At 35.5% G+C, this 25,799-nt stretch overlaps 4 protein-coding genes across 5 annotated transcripts in view; all 4 read right to left on the bottom strand.

Moving 5' to 3' along the window:
- The window catches only part of LOC129795035 (probable asparagine--tRNA ligase, mitochondrial), a 1,173,171-nt gene that overhangs the window by 963,017 nt on the left and 184,355 nt on the right, over positions 1–25,799 (bottom strand). The window lies entirely within an intron of this gene.
- Positions 1,767–16,095, bottom strand: LOC129794997 (bestrophin-4-like). Of its 2 annotated transcripts, none has more exons than XM_055835990.1 (6): positions 15,389–16,095; positions 8,281–8,391; positions 7,170–7,341; positions 5,089–5,976; positions 2,316–2,952; positions 1,767–2,233 (listed from the first exon to the last, which is right to left on the bottom strand). In XM_055835990.1, exons 1-6 carry the CDS (start codon positions 15,457–15,459, stop codon positions 2,037–2,039), a joined length of 2,076 nt encoding a protein of 691 aa, XP_055691965.1. In that variant the 5' UTR covers positions 15,460–16,095; the 3' UTR covers positions 1,767–2,036. The 2 variants fall into 2 exon arrangements, with proteins under 2 accessions (XP_055691965.1, XP_055691966.1); XM_055835991.1 differs by having other exon boundaries at positions 5,146–5,976; positions 15,389–16,078.
- Positions 17,128–19,975, bottom strand: LOC129795013 (uncharacterized). The gene is made up of 5 exons (XM_055836019.1): positions 19,807–19,975; positions 18,940–19,163; positions 18,526–18,837; positions 18,152–18,262; positions 17,128–18,092 (listed from the first exon to the last, which is right to left on the bottom strand). The coding sequence occupies exons 1-5, from the start codon at positions 19,875–19,877 to the stop codon at positions 17,152–17,154; spliced, it is 1,659 nt and encodes a 552-aa protein (XP_055691994.1). The 5' UTR covers positions 19,878–19,975; the 3' UTR covers positions 17,128–17,151.
- On the bottom strand, positions 21,007–24,973 carry LOC129794993 (uncharacterized). The gene is made up of 5 exons (XM_055835985.1): positions 24,647–24,973; positions 23,688–24,577; positions 23,390–23,556; positions 23,146–23,227; positions 21,007–22,090 (listed from the first exon to the last, which is right to left on the bottom strand). Exons 1-5 carry the CDS (start codon positions 24,891–24,893, stop codon positions 21,086–21,088), a joined length of 2,391 nt encoding a protein of 796 aa, XP_055691960.1. The 5' UTR covers positions 24,894–24,973; the 3' UTR covers positions 21,007–21,085.

The raw sequence follows: 25,799 nt of genomic DNA, 5'->3' as shown, positions 1-25,799 counted from the left end.
AAAACCTGGAAAAGAATAAAAATATTCTAAAATCAAGAATTAATTCTTTTTTTTTCGCGACAAATATACTAATTATTCTTAAAGCGTTCTTTTTTTCTTCAACATATCTAAAAAAAATCTATATTAGAATAAAATCATAAATTCTTGAATTAGGAATGATTAAGCTGTGTTTCTTTTAGGCACAGCTTTTGTGTACCGAGCAAAATCGAAAGTCGTCAGATCGTGCTTAAGCACGAACTTGGAACGAGCACGAATTAGTGTCCGCACATTCCAAAAAACGTATGCGCCAAACATATTTTTCCGGGCGTCTGTAGTACAACGCTAAATTGCGAGAGAACGTTGATAGATAGTGACTTGCGGTCAACGGAAAAGTTAAAATATCGGCTGAAAGACATCCGATTATGAAGTCAAATCAACCCCCCCACACCTCCGTCCGCCATTTTGAATAACCCCAAATTTTGTTTTCGCTATATCTTAGCCCCATTATAGCTAGAGGTCTGAAATTTTGATATGTTGTCAAGCCGTTTAGTCAATATGGCCGCCACAATTTTTTATTAATATATTTGTCAAGAAAAAAATAGAATTAATTCTTGATTTTATTCTTTTAAAATTTTTTTTAAAGATATTTTGAAGAAGAAAAGAACGCTTTAAGAATAATTAGTAAATTTGTTGCGAAAAAAAGGGAATTTATTCTTGATTTTAGAATAATTTTATTTTAATAAAGATTTTTTTTCAAGATATTTTGAAGAAGAAAAGAACGCTTTAAGAATAATTAGTATATCTGTGGAGAAAAAAAAGGAAAAATTCTTGATTTTAGAACAATTTTGTTCTAATAAAGATTTTTTTTAAAGAAATTTGGAAGAAGGAAAGAACCTTTTAAGAATAATTAGTATATTTGTCGCGAATAAAATGGAATTTATTCTTCATTTTAGGATAATTTTATTTTAATAAAGATTTTTTAAAAGATATTTTGAAGAAGAAAAGAACGCTTTAAGAATAATTAGTATATATTTGTGGAGAAAAAAAGGATTGATTCTTGATTTTGGAATGATTTTATTCGTCTAAAGAATTATTGGGTGAATGGAAAAGAAAGTGGTACTGTAAAGTGACCTCAAATCTAACTTAAAAAAAAAACAATTTTTTCATTAAGAACATCTGATTGTCGAGAATATGGAAGTTCTGACTCTTTGGGATGAAATCAAGAGATAAAAATTCTTGTAGTCAGAACCGCCAGAACATATAAGAATCACTTCATTATTAGAAAACAAAAGTGACCAAAAAATTTACCAGAATTCTTTGAATTTTCCCCCCTAATTCTCCCGTAATGTCTAAAAATGGAAATTCTGGCACTTGAGATGGGATATTATTACTTATTAATTAATTTACGTTCAATTTATTTATAATTTTATTTCATAAAAATAAAATATTTAATTTGATGGAATTTTCCAACGACTTTCCGCGGAAATGTCATATTGTGTTTTTTTGGTGGGTATATGTTTCAATAGTTTCAGCGTTTCAAAGAAGATAGTTTAGTTCAAAATATTTCCGCCTCCATGAGCCGAGGTCGCCGGCGTCTGAAGATGGAATTTGCGATATCTCGGGGCCCTGGTGTGTACCGAGAAAAATCGAAAGTTATCAATATGGCCGCCATCATTTTTCATCGAAAATCTACCATAACTCGAAAATGGCTTGACCGATTTTGATCAATTTGGTTTTTTTTCGTAAAAATTCTCCCCTCGCAGCAATTTACTTCAAACAAAACTCCATAGAAGCATCAATTTCTCTTTATTTTCTATTTTTATGATCTTTTTTTTAGCAGCTTAGCTAGGCTTTTTAACTACATTTTGGCATTTGCCTCGTCTTTTTGCTAAAAATCTTTGTTAAAAAAAAATACAAAAAAAGGAAGATGACCATCGATTTTTGCTGAAGAAAGGGGAGGGGGGATGTGTGGTAATACTGGTCCGTGTTTAGAGATCATCGATGGACTCCCCACTGGCGGTCGTGCACTCAATCCAAATGCCCGACCGACACAACTCTCAGTGATGCGGTTCTTGGCGATCCGTTGAAGTCTGTTGTGCCACAATTTGCTCCAACATCGCATCAACATCCATCATTGCAACCCCCTCTTGGTGGGTTGAGCTTATTGATCTGGCTATTAGCTGCTTTTTCCTCTCCTGTCGCTCCTTTTCACGCGCCAAGCGTAATTTTTCAAACTCATCGTCCGTTGGATTTTCTGTGGAAGAAAACGTTACAATTCAAATTCGTTTAAATTCAAAATGTTCAAAATGAGGGAAGTTCAACGAACTCTTCTTTACCTGGATTCTTGTCGCTTGCTTGGCTGACGGCACTCTCCTTGCTCTCACTGCGCTTTTTATCGAACTCATCGAGTCCTGGTGGAGTGGTGGGACGATGGTACTGCCCGGTGGGTGCTGAAGTACTGAGAATATCATCGAGATTCACCACCCCGAGCGCCATATCACGATCCCCATGCGCCACGGCGGATTGTGTCCGCGTGTAGGGCTGAACACCTGAACGGGGCACATCCACGGGGGCACTGGGAGTCGGGGGACCCGTGGCGAAGAGACTCGCCGCCGTTGGACGTACTTCCGGTTGTCCCTTCATCGATGTGATCGTCAACTGCTCATCCACCTCTTCGATCACTTGATCTGTGATCCGAACACTTCCAACGGGGCCCATTGGGATGACCTTCTGACTCCCGGACAAGCTAGTTCCGCTGGGAGATGCGGGCAGGCGCGTGGAAGCTCCAGCTTCAACACTCTGATTCGATCGAGCATCGTCTTTGCTGAAGAAACGTTTGAGGGCTGATGCAACAGTGTCAACGCGCTTCATTGATCCCCCCATAACGCTATGCACGCTCGTGGCTGATCCATGACGAGGATCATTCCGTCTTCCAGCTGTGAAGTGTATTCCACTGGCGTTGTCATCGAAAATCTATTTGTTTTAGAATTAAATTAAAAAAAAAACTTAATTTTTAAAGATTTACTTCTTTTTTATTTTTCAAAGAATTAACATAAAAGGATTATTTTATAAAAGCTTTGTGCTGGGGGCAAATGATATAAACTTATGTAAATTCAGACAAACTTTAAAATAGCTTGAAAAAATCTGAAAATAAAAAAATTATAGATAATAATAATGGGTCGTATTCTATGACCAAGAAATCCTTGAAATTGTTTCACAAAATTCTTGGTTGCAGAATAGGAATCAAAATGCTAAAAACTTTGATTTTTTTTTAAAAAGCACAATTTTACAAAATAATCCCAATTATGTTCAATTAGTTTCTTTTTATTTAAAGAAAATTAATCACAAAATGAAAAATATGCAATAAAGGTTTCTGAAAGTCTTTCTTCTTATTTGCAAAAGAACTTTTTGTAAATTTATAAAGAAAATTTGTAATTTTAATATGAAAAGAATAAAATAGTTTATAAAAATTAATAAATTGATAAAACATAAAATAATTTTTAATTTCTTGAAAAGCAAAGGAAAGTTATTCTTAACGACAAAAGAATGGTTTAAGCTTTAAACTTCCCTTAAGAGGCGACAACGTGAAGGGCATGAATAGAATTTCTACTTTTAACTTTATTCTGTAAGCAAATCGTTCACTTCTGTCAGCGAGAACATTTCTATTCTGTCAGCAAGTCACGTTTGTCAGAAAATCATTTTTTTTCTATCGGAAAATTGCTTTATTTTATCAGAAAATCGTTTTATTATGTCAGCAAAATATTTTCTTTTGTCAGCAATTTTTTTTATTCTCTCAGCGAGTCGTTTTTATATCATTAAGTAATTAAAAGACAGACATTTTATTGTCACTGTGAGACATTTTATTCTGTCTGAAAATCGGTTTATTCCTTCAGCAATTTAAGTTATTCTATCAGCAAAATATTCTATTTTGACAGCAGATCATTTTATTCTGTCAGCAAATCATACTATTCTGTCAGCAAGTCACGTTTGTCAGAAAATCATTTTTTTTGTATCGGAAAATTGCTTTATTTTATCATAGAATCGTTTTATTCTGCCAGCAAAATATTTTCTTGTCAGCAGATCATTTTATTCTGTCAGCGAGTCGTTTTTTTATCATATATTTTTTTATTTTGTCAGAAATATTTTATTGTCACTGAGACAATATAATTTTGTCAGAAAATCGGTTTATTTCTTCAGCAATTTATGTTATTCTGTCAGCAAATTATTCAATTTTGTCAGCAAGATTTTTTTTCCATTGAACGAGTCAATTTAATCCGTCAGCAAATGTTTTATTCTATCAGCGATTCATACGTGGCAAAAAAAATCATTTTTTTCTGCAATTTCTCTGTTCTTTAATATTCTTTAACTAACTATTTCTTATTTTAAAACGTTTAATAATAAATTTTCATGCATTAACCTCCAATGTCTTTAATATTTTTTTTACGGCACACAAAAAACTTTTTTGTGCTAAATGTTTAAGCTTCAAAAATCACTTTAAGCAAATATTTTTAAATCCAACAAAATTTATGCTTCGAATATTATTTGACTTTGATAAAACAACTCTAAATTTGCCACAATTGATCAATTAAACTGATATGCCTGAATTTATATCCCTTTATGACATTTCTTATCAAAATGGGTACCTACTATAGATAAAATTTCAGGGCATTTTTTGGGGGGAAATATCATTGCATAAACAAAATGAGACTTTCAGAAACCTATGGGTTAGACGTTAGACACACATGAGGATTAGCACAGAGTTTAATATTTATTTTCAACATATTACTTTTACTTTCACATCTTCCATGTTAATCAAAAAAGAAGAGAAAAATGGAAAAAATTAAAAAAAATGGCAGTCAAACACGTGAAGTTGGCGCAACAGAAGCGTCCAAAGGCTTGCTTTGGGTACAATTAATGGGAGGTTATATAGACAAAAATTAATATGACACCAGTTTGAAGCATGAAAAGAGAGAGAGAGAGAGATCTGGTGCTGTGAGATGGAAGCTGCTCGTTGAGACGAAAACAGCGCAGGTGCTGATTAAGAGGGCTGCAGGTTTTTTAGCCGCACAGAGGAAGAAAAGAGAGCAGAATATTGGACGCGTGTCTAACCTCACTGTCAATTTGATCTGGGAATCTGTAACTGATCGATTGCGTATTTTTACCGACCATTTCATCCATTTTTGCCTTTGACGGCACCACCGGGATGACCTCAGCTGCCGCCTTGGGGATTTCAATGTTGGCCGTTGACGGTTGAGGATGTTCTTCGCGGAATCCTTCAGCCCCAACGGTGTAGGGTAATTCAACTGGGAAGACTTCATCCCAGTACTGATCCTTCATCAATTCCGGATGCTCATGATGCATCTCATCGACAATCATGTAGGAAACTTGGAGATTCCGATCAACCATCCAATTAACCTCAAAATCATCATCATCCTCCCCGAAAGGATTTATCAGGGACTCCGCCACTTTGAGCCATCCCATGTAGAAGAAGAATTGAAGGGTCGAGAAGACGGGGAAGTACAAATCAATCTTATTGAGATGCCCTTCTCCCACCAATTTATCCTCATACCACTGACTTGCCATAATTGAGGCAATAAAATACGAATAGACCGCCAGTGTGACTACTTGTGTGTACACAAGGGGTACACTGATGTTATCATAGGATGTGAGAGTCCCGCATTGACCACGAAACTTATTCAACTCATCTATCACAGTCTTCACGGCAAAGTCATCTCGTATGAGACCTTCCTTGCGGGCACGCGTCACGATACTTGCTGCCCAAACAATTGGCATCCAATGCTTTGAATGTCGTGGAAAACGCATATTTAGGTCTGCCATTATGACGCGTTCATTGTCCGTCAATAGACCAGCTTCCACAAGATGCTCCAACGTTGGGAAACGTTTCTTGACACGTGGGGATATCATTGTTAGTACCATTGTGAGACAGAGGCACACGTATCGCATCACAGTTCGTCGTATTACACGTCCTCGTTCATCCTGAAAGAGGTGTCTTATTAGGTTTTGTTTTGCCATTTTGTATAAGGCCTGATGAAGGGAGCGGAGACCTTCGAAAAGTCAATGTCAGTTATATTAAGAACCGCAAGGAATCATTCTGAAAACTTTTTTCTTTAATCCTGTTAACGATAGAAGTTTGAATTTGAAATTTAGTAGGCCTGGGCGAAATAGGCGAAATAGGCGAAAGACGAAAACTAACAGCCATTTTGTGATGAAATTAGTCAGAGAAAAAGTGTGTGACAATTATCGCGAGAAAAAAAGGAATTATCATAGAAAAAAATAGCCATAAGTTGTTAAATTTATATGTAATCAAAGGATGAATTCTTATAGCTTGTTTTTGTATGTAGGACATAGCGGGAGACGACAAATACCCGCTGAAAAGGAGCAGGGAAAATCGCCTAGGTAAAAGTGAGGTTAAGTAGAAATAGGAAGAGAAATCTATTGATATTTTTATTAAATAGGAATTGATATGACCGAATGTTCTCCCACGATTGACTGAAATATATAGCTTATAGAGAAATACAGTCTATTACTCACTGCTGTCATCAACAATAAAGCCTGTTGAAGGGAGCGGAGATCTTCGAAAAGTCAATGTCAGTTATATTTTAAACCGTAAAGAATTCTTCTGACCACTTTTTTATTTAATTTATTAAACGATATTCTGCAAATACTCATCACAATGTTTTTTTTTTTTAATGATTTTATTAGGATATAAAACTCAATATATAGAACACTTAACCCAACCCAGGAACATGCTTTCACTTCCTATTTATATTGTACCACAGAGGGTGCGTCCTTATACAATACGTCAATAAAAAATTAACAAAATTATCTTATTGGTGCTATTAAAGCTGCCAAAATATAAACTAAAGCAGCAAAAACATATTTGCGTTCAACTCTACGTGTGGTGGCACCACAGCTAAATCACAGAGATTAACTGCCACCAAAGGAGAGAGTTGCTAAAGGAAAATCACTTTACGAATTGTCGCTAATTGAGAAGCAAACTGAGTGAGAAATCGCTCTACTTCAAATACTTCCACGACACCCCCAAAATCGATTGCGTCTCACTGGCGACACGTCGTCTCGCGACTTGCAAATCACGCAGAATGGGGGTTGAGAGAATTTTTGGGAGGGTTTTTGTTTTCTTTTTTTTAGGGAGGGGTGGTTGAACTCACCTGTCCGTGAATGTTTGCACTCACAAGAACGGCTATTGAGTCTGGCCAGGGAATTGTGATGTACTGATTCCACCATCGTGTCATCACGATGGATACATAGAAGCCCAGAACGAAGGAGAGTGGAATGAGATTTGTTGAGGCACCACAATACTTAACCAGACCAACGAAAACTCTGGAAGGAAATAAGTAATTTCTCTTTAATTGACTTTATTCAAGAACTAAACTGGGTGGATGTTGGAGCGGGAGGACAAGATAAAATGAACCGGAGAACTAAAAAAAAATCAAAATGACAATAGGAATAGGACAGATGGGTTAAAGAAGGAACAAGCCGGTCCAGAAATAAACAAACAGACGGACGTAAAGACCAAAAGAGTAGGATGTAAGAACAGAGAGATTAAAAGATTGACAGACGAGCGTTTTTTTTAAATATTCAAATTATATTAAGTTGTTGAAAATTGAAGAGTTTGTGCGATCTAGTTTTTAACTGTTTGGCGCCATCTTGGAACTACTAACATTACAGAACGTGTTGGAAAGCGAGGTATAGTTAAACAGCCTGCTTATACTGTCCCGTCAGAGTTTTTAAGACGGAAGAGCAAACAGACAGATAGAAATAATTATTTTTATAAAGGACGGAAGAATCAGATAGAAGATCAAACAAACCAGAAAACGGACAGACGGAAGGGCAGATAGGTCAGAAGTTAGGTAGACGTAAGAACAGGTAGATTAATAGACGGAAATAGACAGACCTTAAAACAAAATGACTAGACAGAAGAACAGGCAGGCCAGAAGACAGGCAAATGTAAGAACAGATAGGTGAAAAGAAGGAAGAAAGAACAGACTTGACGGACATCAAACAGGCTTATTACCATTATTTCCACGATTCTCTTAAACAAGAGTTAAGAAAAACAAAATTCTTCACACCAACAACGTCTTTCAGGTCTTTTATTCTTCAATTTCCTCATCACTTGGTTAGAATAAAGGTTGGAATTTTGTTGTAAGCCCCAACTATAGCTCCAAACACAGACTACCCAACCGAAAAGCCAATCCCTCTTACAAACGCGAATTATTTGAGAATCATTAAATTCACGCGAATTCCTCTGTGTTCACTTACATTTTCTGCTGCTCATTGAGTAACAATCGATAAATAATACTAAGTATGTAGTAAGCTGAGAGAAATGCCACCAAGTCCAACCATACGAGCTTATAGATGCTTCCGCGCCACCTGAAAGAGGTAGAAGAAGTTTTCTCTTTAAATGAAAAATTATGCTGAAATGTTTATGATTGACTCGTGCGGAATACGGCACGATGTGAATTATTTAGTTGTAGGTCAGCAACCTCTTGGCGAACGTGTTGTAGGCAACACGACACACTCATACACACTTCATGCAACAATCATCTGATGAAGGGAAATTGAAAGCAATTGGCGGAACAATGCAACTTTTCTCACTGAGATTTTTCGCACATTTTGCGGGTTTTCTGCACCATTGAGACCGTCACCAATGATGCTGTTTTCTTAATAGAGACCACTCTGTGTGGAGTGGAATGAATGAATTAAATGAACTTTGTTTGCTGTTGGAAATTCATTGAACTGAAAAATTGCTCCTCATATCAATTTATTGTGATTAAAATGAAATATGAGTCTCAATTTAGAAGAACAATACATCATTCCCTGTCGATTTTCCAAGCAACGTTGAGATAAGAATATTAGAATTTTAATATTTATACCCAATAACTTGATATGTGTAATAGAAGTATGATCATTCATTAGTTAAGCTCTAGTTTTTGTTTTCCAACAATTGGAACTCTTTGGTAGAAAATGTATGAAGAATGCTTCACGTCATATGTTATTATGTTGACCTATTTTAAACCTTCACTACAAACAAAGTGATGGAATCATAGTCACGAAACTGTTGTAAACGAAAAGAATATTGTAATATCCCGAAAAATTAGCTTATATGCATATCCTTTTATATTCTTTTTTTTACATACTTTCATTCACGCTAAAATATTATTTAGAAAAGGTTTTTTTACGTGAAGTTTAATAAATTACGTGTGTAACATCTTAAAAAAATGCTTTGACTTAAAAACTTAAGCCTGACTTAAGAAACAAAGTTAAGCCGTATATTAAGCCAGGCCTATTTTATTAAGCCGAACCTTAGTTCCTTTAAGTCAGACTTTTAAGATGCATTCAGACTCAGTTCAGCCTGATCTAACCTCGAAACCATAAAAGCCTGACCTCAAGAAAACTTAATTCTAGTCTAAAACTAAGGTCCTGCTTAAAAATCTATAAACTGACTTAAAAAACTTAAATCTAGTTTGTAGAAAACTGTAGTCTAGCTTAAAAAATTTATTCTGGTATAGAAAAACTCAGATCTTACTTAAGAGTCTTCGATTTTCCTTTATCTAAAAGAAATTGAAACTTCCTAAATTATAGAGTCTTAAGTATTTCAATTTCCGATTTTTTAGTTTTCTGATACTGCCGAAAACTTAAGCAAAAAAAATTAAAACCGTGTGACCCGGAGAAAATCATCCTAAACCTGCAACCCGGAGATCATACTCCGAAACCCAAAGTCTCCGAGTGTTACACTTGTCATCTATACTGAGCACAAATTCTCTTAAATTAGAGGTCCAGCCGGGTTAGTATAAAACGTAAATAACATGATATGTAATTTATACCGCGTATAAAAATAACAACACTATATCCTTTCAATTTTTTAGATTATTTGTAACCTAGATTCTCGTTTTTTAAAATAATTGAATTTTTTATTTAAAAAAATCTTGATTCTCTTGAAGAATTTTTTAAAATTTATATTTTTGTATTTCAAATTCGCTATGTCAAGTTCATATCTCTCTTACAATTGAGACATCTTTACGCAATTCTTTTTATGATGGAATTCACAATGAGAAAGGCATTAAAGTGTCTACAAGTGGTATGTGTTCGTTCAATGATTGAATGAGAGGCGGCACTTTGACCTATTTTTTATTCTTTATAATTTCAATTAATCATTCACTCTATTCTCGGCTCTTGTGTTGACAATATCGTGTAAATAAACAATTTCTCCACCACAAATTGCATTGTAATTTGCAATTATATGGTTAGTTTGTTGGTACGTATCTGCGGCACTACCTATACATACAAGTATAGTCTACATATTGAATTATTCTATTTCTTTCATGTTAAAGAAAAAAAAAGTTTTGCGTGGAAAAGATTTTTGAATAATTTTCTTCCACATTCCTCTGATTTTTCTGAGAATGGCAAAAGTTATCTCATTTTTATCGACATCATGAAGATGTTTCATATTAAAGCTAATAAATTATTATTTCACTCAATCAACAATATTGTTCGTTCGTTGTGCCTTTGATATAGAGAGAAAATCTTCAAAGTAGACCAAAAGGCTCATAAAGAATTATTTTTTTCTTACAATACAACATTTTATGACCATTCCAAAATTATATGATGTGTGTGGTGAAAAGAAGGAGATAGTCTGCTGAAAAAATCCTTGAGTCATCTGCAAATTAAACACTCTCGCATCAGCTTTTCACATAACAACAAATAATTACATTTAATTACGCGAGCGAGAAAGTAAATAGCGCGAGTTTGTCTCCAACAGAACGTTTAAGTGCGTGAGTAGACGGTAGCTTGTGCCAAATATTCTTTTTTTATTCTTTAATTTAATTTAAAAAAGACATTCTGGTTTGTTTTTAGATGTCTCTTTCTCGTGAATTTTACAATTATGTTGCAAACGACTGTTCAGAAAAAGTAGCAGAGGGCTATCAGGATGTAAGAACGTGGGGGCATTTTTACAATGGTTAGTGCAAAGGATATTATGCCAAAAATAGTGTCTTCAGAATCATCGATATTTAATTCGGGAATTTTTAAAGTTTTCTTGTATTATTTTATTCATTTTAACGGCTTTTTTGAACAGACTGTATAGACCAGAAGCTTGCTTTTTCTTAAATAATTAAAATTCGTTAAAAAAAAGTAAATTAAATAAACTAAATTACATGGGAACATGTCGTGGAAGAACTTTTTCTCATATTAAATTCTTATACGAACCATAATTAAAATACCTTGTCGCTTTTTTTTTCTTAAAAAGTAATTTATTCTTAACAATATAAAATCTCTGTACAAGATTCTTTTTTTTTTAAAGAAATTTCATCATACAAGTAAAATTACATTCGCTTTCGGAACAAAGGGGAAGCTGATTTTTTTTAACACAAAGAAAGAATCAAAGATATTGAATGCTGACTCACAGCAATCTCATAATAAAAGAAAGTTTTAAGATAATACTGTGCGTGGAACGAAGGTCAATGCATTGTTTAACACAAAATGAGAGTAATTTCAACAAGTTACTTAAAAGAAGAAAAATCGTTGCCAATCAAAATGACAGTCAAAGTGTGGTGAAGTACAATGATAGTCCAGCAGAGTAAAGGGAATGTACTGGTAAGTTTCACTTACGGGCTGTGACTCTTCCTTCAGATGACAGTCCAAGTGTGGTGAAAATTGAGGTGGATAAATTTTTAGGAATGGCTTTCTCACGCAACGAATCACAGCCAACGCGCATGAGTAAGACTTTCCCCAGAATTTACACGCGTTGGCTGTGATTCGATGCGTGAGAAAGCCATTCCTAAAAATTTATCCACCTCAATTTTCACCACACTTGGACTGTCATCTGAAGGAAGAGTCACAGCCCGTAAGTGAAACTTACCAGTACATTCCCTTTACTCTGCTGGACTATCATTGTACTTCACCACACTTTGACTGTCATCTGAAGGAAGAATCACAGCCCGTAAGTGAAACTTACCAGTACATTCCCTTTACTCTGCTGGACCATCATTGTACTTATATATGTATATTTATAGGTTTATATATTTTTATATTTTTTATGTATAAAAAAGGCGCCCCGCTTCGCGGGGCGCCAATTAGTTTGTTTAAAATATATGTGAACAGATGAAAGTAATTGTTGATGTAACAAAATGGCAGAAGGCGGCCATTTTGAATTTTGAAATTAGTAAAATCTGATAGGTCATGCCCACTATACCTGATGAAACTTCAATCGAAAAGTCTTTATCAAGTACCGTTAAGCCGATATAAGGCAATATTACAACAATCGGTGCATATGGAAACCTGTTTTGGTCTATATCTCTGAAACCACGACATAGTTTTTTTTTATTTTTTTTTGGTTAAAAGGTGTGCCTATCACCTATAACATACTAAAATTTAATCGAAATCTATCGTCCAGTTTTTGAGATATTAATCGAAAACTGGTCGAAAACTCATCGAAAATTTTGTTTTTGATTGTAGGCCCTCTAGCGGTAACTTTTGAAAGTTCCTATGTATAGATAATTGTAGACCTCATTGAGATCTTTCATTCAAAACCGGTTTGGTCCAAATCGGTCAAGCGGTTTAGGAGTTATAGCCCACTTACGATAGAACTCTATATTTGCTAAACCGCTTGTCCGATTTTTGGAAATGAAGTATCGTTGAAAAGGTCTTAAGGGCCCCTACAACATATTAAAATTTCAGACCTCTAGCTATAATAGAGGCTGAGATATAGCAAAAACAAAATTGAAAAAAATTCAAAATGGCGGATGCAGGGGTGGGGGGCTGAATTTGATATCATAGTTGGACGACTTCCAGTCGATAATTGAACTTTGCCGTTGACCGCAAGTCTCTATCTATTACCGTTCTCTTGTAATTGAGCTCCAAACTACGGCCGGACGGCCGGACGGACGGCCGGAAAAGTTTTTCGGCGCATACGTTTTTTGGAATGTGGGGACCCTAATTCGTGCTCATACCAAGTTTGAGCCCGATCCGACGACCTTGAGTTTTAGAGTGGACACAGAAGCTGTGCTATTCTTTTCTTCGAAAGAATCACAGCTAAAAAGAATTCAACAACGAAATTCATCTTTCAATGCTTTAAAAGATTTCCTTTTTTTATCGTGAAAGGCAAAGTAGCAAAAATTGCAAAGGAAACGGGCTTATCAAGTTGAGAGAGATTTCTTTTGAAAATGAATGACATTCCCTCTATAATTTTGATTTATCACCCAAGAACGAGAGACAACTTCTTTGGTTTTCTTGTGTTCTCTATTTCTGTCCTGATTGAAAAGTCTATTTTCAATTCAATCGCACTTATTATTAGAGCAATGAGTGAATTATAGTTTATCTCTTTTGCTTACATAGATATTATGTTCAAGGTGATGTGAATTACATGCAAACAAAACAGAGATTGGAGGAAAAATACTCATTACCACATGTTCACATTTCTCATACAAATAGGCGGCAAACATGTTGGGGGGGTAACATTATCCATAATGTTGAAGCAACTGGGAGTCATTGCCTCGCAAAAATTACAGAATTACTCACACTTTTCGCGGAATTTTTTTTGGAAACTTTTCATTCATTACATAATGTGGAAAAATTACGATTTAAAGTCAATAAATGACGAATTTTGAGTTATTTTTAAAAATTTAGTATTATTCATCCATGTTGACAGCAAACAAGTTATTTTTAAGAAGAATTCATTTGAGAAATATTTGATTTTAGGTTATATTTTTATGAGCTGTGACGAACAGAAATGATCTCTACTCTGTTCGCCGAATTAATCTTGCTTCGAATCTTCATCCCATAAGTGTAAGAAAAGAATGGTTAGCTAAATGTAGAGAATTAAGGACTGTTGTAAATTGTTGAAGTTTCTTCAATCGGTGTACGCAGTCAGAAGACGAAGAAAGAAAAAACAGCATATTTATGCTATCCAGCGACGTTTTCCCTTTATTGGCATCTTTAGGAAAGAAATGATTTGGACGTTACAAAATTGCATTCGCGGGACAAAAATTACAAAATAAACTAAATTCTTATTTTTAAATTTTTCTTGTACTTTTTTTTAGTAAATAAAATTACGTTCTACGCTGAAGTAGAGCTTCGGTGCAACGTTAATTCAAATAAAAAATATTGTAGCACTACGTTTCATATAGGAATAGGACCAGCTACCGATGTTGTTCCCCCTTCGGAGAAGTAGTGGGCGACTCTCGAGATACAAACACGTGGGGGCCATTTTACGGATAGAAGTGTATCAATCTCCTGATCTAACCGGTCAACAGGATCTAATTGCACTTAAGCGCTCTATCTATAGTCTGTATTAAATGCCTTTGCTTCTCTGCCTGATTTTTAAAAGAGACATAAGTCTTTGTGAAAATCCGGAATGATCTTTGTTTCTTTATTAAGATTTGCTTAAAATCGATCAAGCAGTTTTTTTTTTTATAAAACTTCAAGGGTAAAAGAAACAAAGAAAAAATGCTTATAGAATTTAAACAAGAAAGAGAAGAAAGGAAACTTATTTAGATTGATCTGACTTTAATTAGCTGAGAGATACTAATCATCCACACGTGATCACCGTGATCTGAGAGTAATGTTGATTCAATCCCCGCTACTTGTGGACTTTTGAGTTATTTCTCAATTAACAATTTCTTTTATCTCTTTCTTCATTGTCTCTCCTGCAAATTCTTCAATAATTGCTGGGAATAAATTTTTTGTAAATTAAATTCAAATCATGGAAATTGCAAAGGAAATATAAATGAATAAAATAAGAAGAAATCGTTTCAAAGTGTTTTTATTGGATGATAAATTCGGACAATGATTTATCATTGGCTATCGCTTGATGACGGGATGGTACTTCGGTGCAAGGTTTATTCAAATAGAACTTAATTCAAATGAAAATCAACCAATGAAAACACTGCTTGAGTCTGTCAACCAATCAGCAGAAAATCTTATTCTTCTTCTTATTTATTAACATTTCAACAAGAGATTTGAGCTACAATTCAATTGGTTAATGAGCTAAACTCCACCCATACTTTATCAAACTGGTGGATCTTTAATGCAAAGTAGTTTTGAACACAATATAGTTCAATTTTTTTTCTAAAACAGAAACTTTTCTACCTTATTTGCATTCAAATGAAATTTTAAATGTGGTCAAAGAATTTTTTAAGGATAAGCTTTCGTGGTGATGATGAATTAGGGTGGAATAAATTAAATTCTCTCTCTCTCTCTCTCTTCCTAATCAATTGAACTATTGTAGTTCCCACCCACTTATTCCCAGGTCAGTTCATGATCACGCCATCCAATTGAACTCAAATTGCGGACAAGGTCAGCAATTTCCCAATAAATTCAAAGTGGCACGTGCTGAGACAAAAAGCAGACTTTTTTGCGGAAGACGACTCACCTGAGTAGGAGCTTGAGGAAGCATCCAAATCCTCTGCATGTGGCAACTTCTGCTGTGTACGTAACAGTCATCCTGCTGCAGCCTCAACTCCTTTGTCCGTTGCCTGAAGTCCTTTCTATACTTGCCCAGGCTAAAGGCACAGCTAAATTTATCCAATTAAATCCAAGAAATGTTCAACACTTGCAGATGCATCCTAAACTCATCTCACGACACTTTTCCTGGTCACGAGATTAGGCCACTCACGCGAGCGATGTTTGATGCTCTTTTACTTCCCTCAAAGCCACCAAAATTTACACAAAATCAACAAAACTAATAATCGTACGATATTATGAACTCTGCGTGGGTTTCTTATCACTCCATTTCAACATAAATTACAAAATACAATTTCCTGGAGACATCAAGGTGCTGATAAAACCACGAAGACACCTTCACGGATGATTTTTTTAACTTGCGGTGATTGTTGAAGAATTTTAACTCACGAGCCTTTGACTCATTGATGAATTTCTTCTTTCACAAAACTCCTGTTGTTGACGTAATTTTGGGTGGTTTCTTCACTGTTTTCTCAACTTTTTACACGACACAACAGCATCCTCATGAAGGGACACAACAGGCACAAAGGCTATAAAGGCCGGAAAATGCGGATTGTACGACAAAAAGCCACCCTCACAGCTGAGAACTCTCGCGAAAACTGACGCAGCGTCGCGATTGAGTTGAGTCAGTCAAGAGAGAGAGAGAGAGTCAAAAGAGAGCGAGAGAGGGAGCGTTACAAAGTAGGGAAACTCACAATGAATGCGTAAGGAGAAAGAGATAAAGAAAAACGTAAGATCGTGCATATGCTGCGTACGCAGCACAGTTAGGAAGAAAAATTTTAAAATATATGGGCTAGATTCTGATTAAAATCTTTTATTTTTTTAAATCGTTCTACAAAAGAAAACCAAAGAATTTGTTGTTCAGGAAAATAGTCAGAGAGCTCTGAAAAGGCCTGGGAAAGTAATTTTCCTTCAAAAATCAAAATTAAAGATACAAATAAAATGTTAAAATTTTATAAGATTTTTTCCCGGAATACCAAAAATCTTAAAATTGACGAATTGTAAGAAACGAAAAGATTTTTATCAGAATCTAACACGGAGATGCTTTTAAAGTTAAAAGCGGTGCATTATCGAGAAAGTTTTTGTGTGAGAAGGGTGCAATTCTACTTTAAAAAAATTTAATATTCTACTTCATGTTTCTATTTTATGGATTTTTTTTTAATTGGTCTAAAAGTTACAAAATGTATTTTTTTTATTTATTTAGTGTAGAAATTATCACGAAGATTTTAATTTATGATTTAAAAAATGTCTAATTGGCCACTTTTGGCCAACAAAATCCTCAAAAGTTAAGCGGGGTATGACTGTATTTCTTTTTTTAGCGTCTATAACATAACCAAACTTTTGACTGGAATTCATCAAAATCAAATCAAAAGGGCAGATTTAAATAAAAAAAAACGTTTGTTAGAATAATCGCGCACTTTATCAACTGAATTTTTGAGCAGCGCGGCCTGCCGCGTGCTCGTTCACTTTCGGGTTTCTGAGCGATCTGACAAGTTTTTATATCATTGACACAAAGTCATGATTTCCAGTCTATTTTTCCTTTGACATTTTGGAACTTTCCAGTGACCACCTCTGGAATTCTTCAAGCCTTCAATTGGCGCCAAATTTGAATTTATTAAGACAATTTGCAATTATTTCAACAACGTTCTCTTTACGATAATTTAATAGTTCGCTTTATTTCAAAGGTTTGGTGGTAATTATGATCATAGAATCCACATGAATTGATTTTCGGAATTTGAGATTTGTCTTATCGCACTTGCGCTGACGGACTATGTCCTGGAAAGCCTGCATATTCTTGTAAATTGGCTCCAACTCACTGCTGCAGGAACTCTCATAAATTTCTAGAAGACGTAGACTCGGAAGGGGGAATTTGTAGTGCTTTCTGAGGTATTTGTAGGCCGCAGGGCCTAGGATTTTGAGCTTCATCGCCCTCTCGAAGTCCTTCTTCTGCCACGGATCCTTCATTCCACGAATTCTGTCCATCTGCCCTGGGGTGAAGATTGGGCTGAAGCACTTGTAAACCTCATTCATTTCCGATCGCATTCGGCGCAGTGTACTCGCCAGCTGGCCATTCCGTTCTGTGAGACGCTTTGTTTCCTCTTCAAGGGCCAGATTCTCCTGTTCGAGCTTCTCACAGGCCGTCATGTGATTACAAATGACTTCCACTTGTAGATTTGTAGGTGGACCGGATGATTCAGTGTTGACAATTCCGCTCTTGACGTCTTCCTTTCCCTCACGAACTTCCTCCATGAAGCTCACGAGGCGTCCATCAAATGTAAGGAGTGGGGGTATAGAGTCGTCATACGCCTCCATCAATTCATCTCCTTCGTCTTGTAGCACATAAAGATTGTCTTCATCAATTAAAATCTCCTCCTCTTGGGAGCAACCTTCAACAACGAGCGTATCAGTGTCATCTGACAGGATGTACTCAGTGCCTTCGTCTTCCTGCTGTAGGTCCATCCCCTCAACACGCTGAACAACAAAATACTCTCCCGTATCTTCACGATAGAACGTTTCCTGTGTCTCGTCGTCACGGCTGATGTACTCAGGTGCTACCAATGTACCCTGCTGAACTACTTCCCCAATAACTTCCGACTGTTTGACAGTTGGAATTGCTGAAATGTCAACGAATCCTTAATTCAAATTCAACGGTTAAATCTCTTCTTATTCTTACCATCACTCTTGAGCTGGAGATAGGCTTGTGATTCGTAGTCAGGTCCGTTGTTAATGAAAGCGCCTTCTTCGAAATGAAGGGAACAAACTACAATAGGCCTTTTACTTGAAACTGAAATGAAAGTTTTAATTGTTATTAGAATTTATTCAAGTTTTGTAAAAAATTAGGTTATGTTTTCACATTTTCTATTTTATGAAGTTTCTTTGTATTTTCTCTAACATTTTGCAGTCTCTACAGCTTTGCTCTGATCTAAAGAACATCAAAAGTGCAAAATTACTCAATTTAGAGTTCTTTTTGAGCATAAAAGAAAGCTTGGAAGTTTCGAAGTGAAGGAGCTAAGAAACTTTTAAATATTTTTCAGTTAATTTACTAACCTTCAAGATCACAGTGTAACCTGTAAGGCACACCAAAACAAAACTGACTCCAAGCTTCAAGCAATTCATCGGGTGCATTTCCAGCTAGACGGTGAAAATTAATTGAACTGTCGCAATTGAGTCGTCGATTAGTACATCCCTGGACTTGACATACTGCTGATGAACAAGTGACCGTTGACACCCAGTATTTCGGCTGTTTTGTAAATTTTCCTTTTTTCTTCGTCCCTTTTTTCATCTCCTTTTGTTGAACATTTACTATTTCTTTAGTCTGTGTTGTTTGCGCTGTTTCCTTTACGCAAGATTTTGTAGCAACTGATAAAAGTTTGACATAAAATTTTGATAAAAGTCAAGAAGTTGTCACTTTTGAATTACAAACTGTTAAAAAGAAATACTTTTTCTGAGTTTTTTTCTTACCTTGTGATGAATGGTCGTTGCATTTATCACCAAACAAACTTGGTACAGCCTTTGCCTTTAGAAGTCTCGGTGATAAAGAATCGTAATCTTCAGGGACAAAATGATTTTGACAGACTAGAATAGCTGATGCTTGACCTGTCAAATACTTTTTAGGTATTTTCTGATTATTTAGCTTTTCTATTGCATTGATCCAAAGTGTACGTCCAAGACGTGACCATGGTAGACTAAAGAAGAGAAAAAAATAAAACAAAAGGAAAGTATGTTGAAATCTACATATTGAAGATTAGAATATAACAGTACTGTAGCTATGGTGAGGCTTTTAGTGTTAAAGTATCCTCCTATTCAACCCCTAAGAGATCAAGCTTTTCTTTAGTAATTTAAAAATAAATTATTTTTATTGTAAAAACACGTTAAAACATTTAGTAAGAAAATATACAACGTTAGGAAAGAAATGACAGAAAAAAGAAACGTCAAATGTGAAAAATAAAATATCAAACGTTAGAAAAGAAGCGTTAAACGTAAAAAATGAACATTTATCGTTGAAAAAGAAACGTCAAACAGTAAAAGGATCTTAAGCTTTAAAGTAAATATTAAGTGCGTTAGGAAATAAATGTCAAATAATCATGAAAAATTAAGAAAAAAGAAACTTCAAACGTTAGAAATGTCAAATTATCGTAAATAAGTTATTAATACATTTTGATTTATTTAGATTAAAAAAAAAGAAACAGAAGGCTTGAACAGATTTTTGACTATGCCCCTACCCCATGAAGTTTAAATAGTTTTAGGTTAGTTATCCGGATCCATCGATTTGAATGTCACAAGCAAAACACGAAGATGTTACAATAAAAAAGTTCATGAATAACTTACCCATGAAGCGTAACTCCAAAGTTCTTCTCAGTATTAGACTTGCACCCATTAACAATGCAAAATCTCTCCATTGTAATTTAAAAATGATCTCTTTTAATTTTAAAGCAGCATCTGTTTTGCAAAACAAAATAAAATTTTTGACAGTAAATTAATTTTTTTTTGACATTCTGAATAGTTTAAAAATCATCCACCCTTTCTTGACGGCGCTGTCATTTGAATTCTTGTCACTGCCGTTAGCGGTTATTTTCAAATTTTTGAAGTTTTTTTTGCTATAATTCCGAAAGTCTATTTGAATTTGAAATTATTATTCGTTACAAACGGTCATTAGCATTAGGATTTTTTTTAGCATTTACGAAACGTCTTGAAATGCCCTGCATGCCCTTAAAATGCTTGAAAGACGCTCGGAAACATTTTCAAAATGGCGGGATTACTTTTAACACTTGGAGGACCCAGCATTTGGCACAACGCGGAGGATCAAATTGGTAATAAGTACCAGTTGATAAAATATGCTCAATAATTAATTATTAATCAGTTTATTGAACGAGGATCGAAAGTTTCACTAATTCTCAATCTCTTTGAAGCATTCCTGCATATAATTACTAAATATTTAATTAAGAAAATCGTCACTGAAAAAAAATTGCGTAAAATCGATGCAAAATTGCCAATTAAAACGACTTTTTTAGCTGCAATTTTGCCTAATTTATTATTGCGCGTAAATCATCACTAACTTTGATTCTTCAAGTAACTTTTTAATTACTTCCGGCAATAAAATTCGTCCATATTAATAATTTTTGAGTGAGAAAAAGTGAACAAGAGTACTTTATTTGGGAAATATGGGGAAACATAACCTCAAAACAATGGCAAAAATGTATGGGATTTTGACTGGTAGTTATTACCAATTTGATCCTCCGCGTTGGATTCTGACTTTGACCTCAATTATCTTCCAAAAAGAAAGCTTTTCTCGGGATTTTCTTTCTGCTATCTTAAAGTAATTAAAATTCCCTACACATAGATGCTAAATTCATCGAGATAGGTCCAATAGATTTTATTCTGTGACGATTTTAAGGTTCCAATTGGTAGCAAGTACCAGTAAAGTCCTCCGAGTGTTAATGGCTGTGTTCGCCATCTTTCTTTTAAAAAATCAATTTTTCTGCTTTTTGAGTAATTAAAACCAAGTTTTTTTTTCTCTAATTATTCCTCTTTATTTTTCAACACATCAAAAAATCACAAAAGTTTCAATATGGAGGTACAAAAGATTCATTAAGGTCCTTGAGATTGTCTAGAGCGGATTCCCAGTAATCAATTTCATTTCAACATCTTCGCTTTCATCAAGTTCCTCCTCCCGGGATTGTTTATTGCGGTAATCCACTGACATTTTCCATATCAAATGAGCCTGGGTTGGATATTGCTTTTCCCACGTAGCGAGCGATAGGAGAGATGGCAAAGGATACCTGAGATCTTCCCGTAGATACAGATACAAATCCCTGCTGAGATTCCTCAGCATTAGGCCGTTCTTTATCTCATTGTGTTCCCACACAATCTTCGTCTTGAACCCGAAGAAAATATCCTTCTGCGATGGTGTGAGGATTTTCGGGACATTCACGAGGAAGTCCTTCATGTACGTATGTCGATGGATAATCTTGGAGATATTATTCTCAAAGACTTCCTGCTCATCTGATAATTTCTCCTTAAGCTCCATGAGTTGTTTCTTCTTCTCCACGGCAATCTTCATCCTTTCGTTGTATTCGCATGTTTCGGGATTACATTTAGTGAAGACTGACGTGCATTCAATTTCCGGGACATTTGAGGCTACCTTTGACTCTTCCTCATGCTCTGATTCGGAGTCATCAACCTCAATTACATCAACCTTCTGCGACAAGACGATCACATCATCATCATCCTCATCTTCAGCTCCTGTTTTTTCAGAACTCTCCTCCTTTTTCTCGGCAATGCCTTCACTACTACCTTCCATCTTATCTACTTTTGCAACAGAAACAGACGTTTTCTTAACAGTCTGTACGGAACTTATTAACGGAACTGATTGAGTAGTTAACGTAGTTTTCTGCTCAGGTACGGAAGTTGATTGAACTGTCTTTGCTTTCTGAATGGGAATTTTAGGAGCAGCAGAAGGTACATTTTTAGCAGCATCATCATTCTTCAGTTGAATCTTCTGGACTTGCTTCAACTGAGTCCTCTTACTCTGCTGCGACTGTGAAAGCGTCTTGACAGGCTCTTGACTTCTTTCCTCTCGTAATGATGGAAGTTTCTTCGGAATTTCAGGTCCCTGTGAAAGGATATTGAATTGAATCATTGATAGTCTAGTCGTAGTGATTCTCTGACTTAAAGAGACTAGAAGTAAAAACTACTCAAATCCAATTTAATTTGGTTTTCTTATCTTGTTTATCAGATCAGATGGAACCGGGCTTAAGTTTTCCAAGTCAAACTTAAGTTTTCAAGGCTGGAACTAAGTTTCTGAAGGTCAAGCCTAAGTTTTCTAAGGTCTGACCCTTAAGATTTTTTAGATTAGTCTTTAAAGACTGATTATCAGACTTATTCGCTGCCAGAAGATGGTCAAAATATGAGTCTGGCTGTCTTCATGGCATCGAAATTTGTATAAATCACCCATTAAATGCATTCGGCCCCGATTCAAGCTGACCTAATCTTAAAGTCTTAAAATCCTGATCTTACAAAAACTAATTTTGGTATTTTAAAATAACGTCAGTTTGGTTTAAAAAAAACTTAGGTCTAGCCTAGAAAATTGAGATTAAATAGAAAACTAAAGATTGGTTTAAGAAAACCTAAACCTGACTATGCCTAACTTTAAAAACTTATGTCGGATTTTTGAATTCTGAAGCCGATCTTAAAAAACTAAATCCGGACTTATTAGTAAATTTTACCCTAGGTCTGCTAGATTAGAAAAATAATGCTTCTTTCTCTTTTTTAACTTTATATCTCCGACATTCTGTTTATAATACGTTCTGTACTTAAAACGTTCGGAAATTTTAATATTTTGTGGAGCTTAATGAGACTTTATCAACGACAAACGAAACATAAAAATCAGTCAAGCTGACTAGTAAACATATATGTATTACAGTGGGACCCCAGTACAACGACCACTAGGATGTACTCTTCACACTCATTATTTTCAATGCGCGATTGTACTGGGGTCCCACTGTACTCTAAATCGAATGTCTATTTTAGTGAATAACCTAGGAATCACTTCGTTGAATTTGCTCTAATTGCATTGAAATTGAAAAAATGAAATAAAGAGTTTCGGAAAACTCTACAAATGTCTTTACAAAATCACCATAAGAGGTCACTAAACGGTTTTACACTTACCAATTTAATTGAAGACTCATCCTCATTTGTTATTTTGATTTTCTCCCGTGTAAATGCTTCATTCAGGCTTGTGCAGACTTTCCTACAAAAGAAAAATCAAAGAACTATTAAATAAACTTCTTTATTTTTCTGACATTTTGAATTTATGTCCTTCATCAGGTCTCTCAAGTTTGGGCAAAAACTTCTTATCAATTCTCACTTTGAGCTGAAATCAGAATAATTTAAAGAAAAATTTGATACTTACATGTGTAGTTTGAGACGTGAGGAGTTAATGCTGCGAAGCAAAACGCTGCAATTTAAACATCGAACACCAATGGTCTTATCCCCGACTCTAACTCTACGAAAACGGAAGTCAGGTTTTGTGGTTTGCGTCTTATTTTCAGGAATTGTTGAAGAAGTTTCAAGTTTTTGCTGAAAAAAAGAAAAAAATTATTCTTTTGTCGGAAGCCTCAAAATGAATAATCTCCTTTTCTCTTTTCAAATCAAACATGTTTTTTTATGACAAGTGCTGATCAAGGCGACGCTCATGAAATTTTGCTCACCTCATTGGCGGTTTGATTGAGAGATCTAACGGATGTAATTAGGAGATTTTCCATCCTTGGCTGTTTTGGTGGTTCTTGCAGATCTTTTTCTCCATCCTCATCGTCGTTCTTGCGTTTTTGCTGTTTTATTTGAACTATTAAGTCTTTTCTGTTCATCAGTGTATCCAAATTAACCTTTTGAGTGTCCTTTTTCATCGCTGGCATTGAGGGGATGTTCTCCACATTCTTCGTGGTTCCTTTCACTTCCTTCAAAACCATCCCTTTTGGCAGCTTTAAGGAGGGAAGAAAAGCTGAATTTGTTGCTTTTGAGACGTTTTTTGCTTCCTTTGTGAATGGTTTGGGATTCTCTGGCACAGGAGGTTGATTTGAAGCTTTACCGGAGACTGTGCGCAATGAAGGTAGTTGATGATCTTTGGTTGTTGTTGATGGAATGTTTGGTCGTGAGATTGGCCGCGAGATTGGTCGTTTTGGAAGCATCCTAAGTGGAGACTTCACGGGAGTAGGAGGATATTTACGAGGTCGTCCACGTGGTCGCTTTGGACTTATTGAAACATCCTGATGCTGAAGATTATTGCTTGTTGTCTCCTCATTAGCTGTGGAAGCAGCAGAGTTTTCTCTCTCATTCATTTGTGGTTCCATCAGCTGAGTTTCCACTGCATCAGCATCAATCTTATCCTGAGGATCCTTCGTAGAGGAAGAAGCTTGAATCACAGGACTTGATGAGAGGCGGTTGCTGATCCCATCTTGTGCTGCAGATTCAAGTGGATCTCCTGCTTCCACAACACTCTCATCATCGCTGTCCAAGATGACAATTTCATCCTTCTGATTAACTTTAGGCGTTGCCTGGATCGGATTCAAAATCTTCTTCTGAAGGGTTAATTTGGGCACAACTGGAAAGAAAAATTTAAATTATTTTCTTGAATAACGAACGAATATTCAAAGAAAAATCAAACACAAACCGTTGTGCTTGAGGGGCCTCGAATACCCCCGACTAAAATACCCGGATGCCACAGGTCTGCTCATAAAATCAACTTCCAAAAAATGTTCCGAACACGCAACAAGGCGCCCCAAACAAACTTTTCTCCATGCCGCTTTCAGCTTTTCCGGAGCATCCCGCGGCAGCATGTACAGAGCAACATTTCTCGGTAGTCGCTTGACCACCAGGCGATACTTGCACCCCTTTACGTTGCACGACAATTTATTCATTATTATTTTTTAAAGTCAATTAACTAACTTCTTTGCACTATTTGGGCGTCAGAAAATTTTTATTTTGGTGTGAAAATTTACTGTCAACGAACAATGACAGCCGATGAGTGCCGAAAGTGAGGCACATTTCAAAGTGACCGTTAAACGGACGAAATTATTCGTTAAAATTTCGGTGTGTTCGGAATTTGGAGATTTCTTGTTTTATTTTTTCTTTTTCTTTTTTTTCTTTTGTATTTTGAGAAAACTATGAGATTTTCTAATAAAAAATAATCAAGAAAATAAATTACACCCTCGTAAAATTTCCGGAAAATAAATGACAGTTGAGTAATTTTTCCGATTTTTCCAAATTTGCTATAAAATTCGAAATTCCGAAAGCTAAACCGTCGAATTTTTAATTTTTCAATAGGCAGAAAGGGCAGAAATGTACCTGCCCAGTGGGGATTCTCGGCATTATCCAAGGGTGGGGAGAATCGATTTTTTGTATTTTGACCGTTTAGTAACGTTTTTTTTTCTTTAATAAAAAAATAGAATATCTATTTCATGTTTTTTTTTATTCTTCTTCCAACCATTCTACAATTTCCTCTATAAACTCTCCTCACACTTCCTGCTCCTCCTGCTGTTTCTCCAGCTCCACCGGCACCTCCACCTCCGGCTCCATCAGCTTCCTCTTATTCCCGTAGGTGTTCTTCGCGTAATTCTTTTTTTTTTTGGTAGATGCGGTTCTTCTCCGCTCGAACTGCCTTCGCAGTCTCCTGCTGAGTCACCTCGGCGTGTTCTGGATAAATGAAGAACATTGTACGTACAGCGTGCTTTTTTAGTACGTGCGTTTCTACTAGAATATTTTCTTCTATTATTTTTTTCAAAAACAAAAGTGAAAAGTAGCATACTTAGCTGTCCATCGCTATG

The sequence above is a fragment of the Lutzomyia longipalpis genome, chromosome 4 (assembly GCF_024334085.1).
Source record: "Lutzomyia longipalpis isolate SR_M1_2022 chromosome 4, ASM2433408v1".
Lineage (NCBI taxonomy): Eukaryota > Metazoa > Arthropoda > Insecta > Diptera > Psychodidae > Lutzomyia > Lutzomyia longipalpis.
This window is presented reverse-complemented; position numbering and strand designations above follow the sequence as displayed.